The sequence below is a fragment of the Panthera uncia genome, chromosome E1 (genome assembly GCF_023721935.1).
Source record: "Panthera uncia isolate 11264 chromosome E1, Puncia_PCG_1.0, whole genome shotgun sequence".
Classification (NCBI taxonomy): Eukaryota; Metazoa; Chordata; class Mammalia; order Carnivora; family Felidae; genus Panthera; species Panthera uncia.
Window position 1 is genome coordinate 54,641,757 of NC_064814.1, and position 6,968 is coordinate 54,648,724.

The window sequence follows — 6,968 nt, forward strand, 5'->3', positions numbered from 1 at the left end:
AAAAAAAAAAAAAAAAAAAAAAAAAACAAGATGGAAAAGAACAGAACTTCCAAACAAAGGGGGAAAAAAAAGAGAGAGCAAAGACCAATGAGATCGACTCAGTAAAAAACAAGGAAAAAGGAAAAAAAGAAACAATAATAAAAAAGCGTTTTAAGGAAACAAAATCAAGTTTAGGGTTGTTACTGATGAGGGAGGCTGAGGTGGGCTGAGGACAAAATACAAGCTAGCAAACCCCCTCCCACCTCCACCCTCCATCAGCCCTCCTGGCAGGTGGGATGTGTGAGATATTCCCCAGGCTCTGCTAGAGGCAAAAACCACCTTAGCTTGACCATAGCCAGGCCTCCAGGATCCTGTGAGTCATTAGCATATGAAAATCTCAACCCAAACTTCCCTTGGACTTGACCTCCCCCAACTCCCAAATGTATAACCCTTCTCTCCACAGGGTCTGGGACAGCTCTTCCTGCCCATGGGTCCTGTCTCCATGCTTTAATAAAATCACTTTTTTTGCACCAAAGATGTCTTCAAGAATTCTTTCCTGGCCATCGGCTCTGGATGCCCTATCACCCCAAAACCTCATCAGTTACATTAAAAACGGATAGGCTGGGGCGCCTGGGTGGCTCAGTAGGTTAAGCGTCCTACTTCGAACTAGGTCATGATCTCGCTGTTCCCGAGTTCCAGCCGCACATCGGGCTCTGTGCTGACAGCTCAGAGCCTGGAGCCTGTTTCAGATTCTGTGTCTCCCTCTCTCTCTACCCCTTCCCCACTCACACTCTGTCTGTCTCTTTCAAAAATAAATATTAAAAAAAAAAATTAAAAAAAAAAACAGATGGGCTGAATGCTCCCCTTGTTAAGACAGACTCTTGATTTTGACATTCAATAATAATAATAATAATAATAATAATAATAAAACCACAACATATTGGGGCGCCTGGGTGGCTCAGTCGGTTGAGCGTCCAACTTCAGCTCAGGTCACGATCTTGTGGTTCGTGAGTTCGAGCCCCGCGTGGGGCTCTGCACTGACAGCTCGGAGCCTGGAGCCTGTTTCAGATTCTGTGTCTCCCTCTCTCTGACCCTCCCCCGTTCATGCTCTGTCTCTCTCTCTGTCTCAAAAATAAACGTTAAAAAAAACAAAACAAAACAAAAAACCACAACATAGTGTTTACCAGAAACCACTTAAAAGTAACTGTAAGAGAAAAATTCATAAAGCAAAAGAGAACAACAAAATGATACCAGGCCAGTGCCAACAAAAAGAAAGGAGGAAGGGGTGGAATGATTAATCTTGAACAAGGTAGAATTTAAGATTAAAAGCACTTAAGATAAAGAGCCACGTTACAAGGAGGACAGACAATTTATAAAGAACACCTAACAGTCGTCAGCTTCAGACACCTATTAACAAAGCAGCAAACCATATAAAGCAGAAATTACTGAAGTCCGTGGCGTACTTGATTAAAAATACAGCCATACAGAGGGTGCCAAATATGCCTCCTTCCTAGCGAGGCGGTCCTCGATAAGGTCAACTTAGAGACAAAGTGAACTGAATCCAAAAACCGACTCACCTGATTTAAGAGCTACGACCTCACATAGACACGGTCGACATGACTCCACGCGTGCAAAGAACATCGACAAAATAATAATCATGTACTTACTGTATCACAAAAAGGGAATGCTTTTGGAAAACCACATTCTTGGCTCACCATCCGCAAAATTAGAGAGAGTTACAGGGAGACCCCCAAATCATAAACGCTTGAAACTCCCAGATAACTTTTAAAGAGGAAATAAAAGTGGAAATAATGTAGTACCTGGAAAGCACTTCAAGTGAGAAGGAAAACCATGGAAGGCCCAATAAAAGTCGTAGAGAAAATCAATCATCAAAAGCACCTCGATCGTAAAGCTGAAGTCCCGGGACCCCTTATCCACCTGAGGGGAGCCCTTATTCACCTGAGGGGCTTCTGCGTAAGACCCCAGCAATTTTTTCACATGGTCTTGCTTTCTTTGTTTCCTATTTAACAGAGAGACACAGAGAGAGAGAGAGAGAGAGAGAGAGAGCGAGCAGGGGAGGGGCAGAGGGAGAGAGAGAATCTGAAGCAGTCTCCATATATTCAGCACGGAGCCCGACGTGGGGCTCAATCCCACAACTCTGGGGTCATGACCTGAGCCGAAAGCAAGAGTCTGATGCTCAACTGACTGAGCCACCCAGGCGCCCCATCACATACATGGTTTTATTTTTATAAAACTTGCAGAAGTAAGGTGTTTTTACATCCTTCTCCTTGGAGAGCTTCTCTTGACACCTGTCCCCAATTACAGAAGATGCAGTCCCCTTCAATATTCTTTGGATCCAGCCCTTTTGGTCCAAATGCCTTCCCCATTCCCACATCCCATAACTAGGGCTACTGGAAGGATGCAGTTCCCAAGCTGTCAGGGTTTCTCTCCAGAGGCCTGCTTGGCATTTGGGAGGGACAATTCTGTCCTGAAACGACTCCATCTCTGGTCCTGCCCGCTGGGGACTCCGTGCTACTTAGTCCCCTGTACTCGTGTTGACGGTGACAAAACTCTCCCCCAAACCCAGGGGGAGATTGGGTGGTACCCACCCCCCACGGAGACCTATATGCTGGGGCTGGATGTTGCCCAGGCTGACCGCTAACAAGAAAATGAGGCTGGGTTTTCAACCACCTCAACAGGCTCCAAAGCCCACCGCCGTTTTAGTCAAACGTCAAGAGGGAACGCTCCCTTTGCAAGCAAGGCTCTTGCGGGGTCCACACGGCATGATCTCCAGTTTGGAATTTATAGCTAGCAGCCACAGAGGCAGGATGCCCGCAGCCAGAGGGAGCGGGGTCTCTCTGCACCCCTCGCTTCTCCAAGGAGGCGAGCTTGCACCTGAGGACTTCCCAGCGTCGGCTTTCTCCTCTGCAAAAGGGCTTTTCATTTCACCCTCTTGGAGATGCTGGTGACCAGACAGAGAAGTAAAATGCCGGCCAGGGGCTGGGATAAAGTTATTTGTCCATATTCCTTCCCCTCCCGCCCTAGCGCTCTCTCTTGGGGAGTGGTGGCAGCGGGGGGGGGGGGGGGGCTCTGAATCTGTGCCTGACTCCGGGCTGAGTACCATGTTGAAAAGCTGGGCCATCTTTTAAAGTTGCCTCCCAGTTGGGGCGCCTGGGTGGCTCAGTCAGTTGGGCGTCTGACTTCGGCTCAGGTCATGATCTTGCGGTTTGTGAGTTCAAGCCCACGTCAGGCTCTATGCTGACGGCTCGGAGCCTGGACCCTGCTTCGGATTCTGTGTCTCCCTCTCCCTCTGCCCCTCCCCTGCTCATGCTCTGACTCTGTCTTTCGATAATAAATATTAAAAAAAAAAAATTTTTAAAGTTGCCTCCCAGTGGAGGCATGAAATACACTTCCCCCTGGGAGAACTGAGACGTGGCCTAAGGTTCCAGGCCACTGGAACAGAACTGGGATGGATTTATGAGCGTGTCAGAGGCTCATGCTGATGGGGTGGACAAGCTTGGGAAAGAATGCCTTTGGTGTGTGTGTGTGTGTTCACCAGATGCTGCCTCCATGTGCATCACGAGAGGGGAAAAGGAAAGTCCACAGACAGGGTGGGTCAGAACATAACACGTTAAACACTTGGCTTCCACAAAAAAAAAAAAAAACACAAAAAAACGCACTCTAAGGAAATCAGACACATGTCATAGGCACGTAGAGACGCTCCGATCAGTATTCTTTCTAACTGTGAAATACTGGGAGCCAAGATGCCAAACCCTAAGGAACAGTTAACCCAACTGGGACACATAAACCATCCTAAAACAGAGTGTTGGATTCAAAGATGCTCTAAAACCACCTGTAGCCTCAAGATTGTATCATCACATGCATTCACTCACAAAAACGTAACAAGAGCCTGCTACATGTCAGGTGCCCTGTTGGCCACTTTGATACAACGGTGACACAATGTATAAAGACGTAAATAGCTGATGAATGAACACATAGGCTACGCCCAGGTACAATCTCACTCCCAGATGCCCATGTGCAGACGTACGCATGACAAAAACACGTGAGCAAAGATGTGCACAGCAGGACCACTGGTGACAGCCCACACCAGAAACTACCCTAGTATCCAACCACAAGAGAATACGTAAATAAAATATGAACTCTTCTTATAACGTGGGGGCAGTCTTACAGGGATTTCTACAGCATCAGCAAGGAACTTAAGAATCTGTAAATCGAGGGGCACCTGGGTGGCTCAGTCGGTTAAGCGGCCGACTTCAGCTCAGGTCATGATCTCGCGGTCTGTGAGTTTGAGCCCCGCGTCGGGCTCTGTGCTGACAGCTCAGAGCCTGGAGCCTGTTTCGGATTCTGTGTCTCCCTCTCTCTCTGACCCTCCCCCGGTCATGCTCTGTCTCTGTCTCAAAAATAAATAAATGTTTAAAAAAAAAAATTAAAAAAAAAAAAAGAATCTGTAAATCGAGCCCCACGTCAGGCATTGCACTGACAGCTCAGAGCCTGGAGCTTGCTTTGGGTTCTGTGTGTGTCTCTCCCTCCCTCTCTGCTCCTCCCCCACTCGCTCTCTCTCCATATCTCAAAAAAATGAATAAACGTTAAAAAAAAAAAAAAACAAGAATCTGTAAATTTGTAACTCAAGGTGCTTCCCCTGATGATCAAGCCAAACTTTTCCAGATCGGCCTCTGAGATCAATTTCAGCCCATCCATGAGCCCACAGGAAAAAGGAAGTGGTTCTTCCCACCCCACCCACTGTGCTTTCTTTCCCAAATCCCTGCTTTTGGTGTTTACTGACCATCATCAACAGTCAACAGACAACAATGTCTCTGTCCATCTGCCTCTGTCTCTCATGGGAACTTAGATGTCTGTGCAGAGAACTTTAGGTGGCTGAGTTATTTCCAGGGCTGCTTTTTTTTTTTTTTTTTTTTTTACCAATGGAATAAAGTCACACACAACATACATTAATTTAAACAGATATGGTGCTGAGCAAAGGAAACCGAACAGGAAAATATATGTACTGTATGACTCCGTTTACATAAAGTTCCGACAAAGGCAAGACTGATCTATAGCATCAGAAGTCAGAATAATAGTCCCCCCTCTGGAAAGGAGGGAAACAGTAATGACTGAGAGAGATACAAGGGGGTAGGGAGGGCCTGCAACGTTCTATTTCGCAATCTGGGTGACAGTTATATGGGTGTGTACATTTTAGGATAATTCATTAGATGTGCATTTGTGATTAACACACTTCTCTGTATGTATGTGTGTGTATATATATATATATATATATATATATATATATCATACCTACATTAAAAAGATCTTATTTTTTTATTTGAGAGAGAGAGAGAGAGAGAGAGAGAAGGAGCAGGAGAGGGGTAGAGAGAGAGAGAATCCCAAGCAGGCTCCGCACTGTCATTGCAGAGCCCGATGTGGGGCTCGATCTCACAAACCGTGAAATTATGACCTGAGCCGAAATCAAGAGCTGGATGCTTAACCGACTGAACCACCCGGGCGCCAGCGAAAAATCTTATTTTAAAAGCTAATTCAGGAGCTAAGAGGACACACAGAAACAGTAAGTAATTAGTACGTGCTGGTGCTTTCTGAGCAAAGGGGCACACAGGCATGCACACGCGTGCTCAGAGATTTTCCAGACGGACTGTTTCTGTGGTTATCCCCTGCCTTTCTTGCACCACCATTATTTTCTTCCTCTAGGGAGAGGATCATCTGAATCCTAACTGGATCGTCTGGATGCCAACGTGCTCTATGTCCCAGAAGAAAATATAAACACGAGCTGCCGTCATCTGGGCCTCTCTGGCTCAGATGACCACAGTCAGCACCCCAACCTGGCCTCCCACCCTTGTCCCGCCCCCTTGTGACGGAGTCCCAGAGCAGACTTGGTGAAAATATAAATCCCAGCTCAGAATTCCCCAAGAGCTACTCACTGCCCTGGGGGCCAAAAGCCAACTTTGTACCACGAGCCAAAGGTACGCTGAGCCCCGGCCCGTCGATCTCTAGCTGTCTTCTCTGGCCACTGCTCCCGTCCCTCTGCCTCTCTCACATGCATCCCACACTCACCCCCACCTCGGAGCTCCCCTGCCCGGAGCACATGCCCAACCTTCTCCACCACTCCCTCTCTCTGTCTCTCAGGTGTCTGCTCCAAAGCTGTCACTGCAGAAGGACCTTCCCCACCCGCCCCGTTCTAACGGGGCCCCTGCGTCCTTTCTCTCCCACCCCCAGCCTAGATTCCTCTGATGATCTACCTCCCCTTGTCCCTGCTTTATACCAGGTCGTTACACACATCTACTGGTTTACATGTTATCTTCCCCATTAGACGGCACGCTCCAGGGAGCAGAGAAAGAACGTACCTGCGGCTGGAGGGCAGCGGGCAGGGGAGGAGGCGGAGGGAGACGGCTGGTCACAGAAGACCCCATAGGAGACATGGATGTCTCTCCTAATGACGGGCACTTTTTTTCAAATTGTTTAATGCTTATTTTTTGAGAGAGAGAGACAGAGCATGAGTGGGAGAGGGGCAGAGAGAGAGGGAGACACAGAATCCGAAGCAGGCTCCAGGCTCCGAGCTGTCGGCACAGAGCCCGACGTGGGGCTCGAACTCACGAACCGTGAGATCATGACCTGAGCCGAAGTTGGGTGCTCAACCGACTGAGCCCCCCAGGTGCCCCTGACGGACACTTCACACTCAAAGCCGAGGAGCAGAGGCCGTTAAGGCAAGTGAAAATAGAATCGGCCAATCTTACTGACACGATAGGACATACCCTTTTCCTGATCGGAGAGGCCGTTGGTGAAGACGGGAGGGTCAGACGCCGGGGGCCGGGAGGGGCCGGGGCTGGAGCTCCAGGACAGCAGGCTCCCCCTCGCACTGCTGTTACTGCTCCCGAGTCGAAGGAGCCAGTGATCGGAGAAGGAGGAGCTGGTGGAACCTGCGGGACGCAGAGAGGGAAGGCTGGACCCAGCCCCACCTC

General features: G+C 48.5%; 1 protein-coding gene across 1 annotated transcript in view; it reads right to left on the bottom strand.

Annotated features, from left to right (window-relative positions):
* USP43 (ubiquitin specific peptidase 43) overlaps positions 1-6,968 on the bottom strand; it is a 55,085-nt gene that overhangs the window by 9,173 nt on the left and 38,944 nt on the right. Inside the window, exon 13 of the mRNA XM_049635361.1 lies at positions 6,762-6,965. Within this exon, the coding sequence (XP_049491318.1) occupies positions 6,762-6,965 (204 nt within the window). The remainder of the gene's footprint in view (positions 1-6,761; positions 6,966-6,968) is intronic.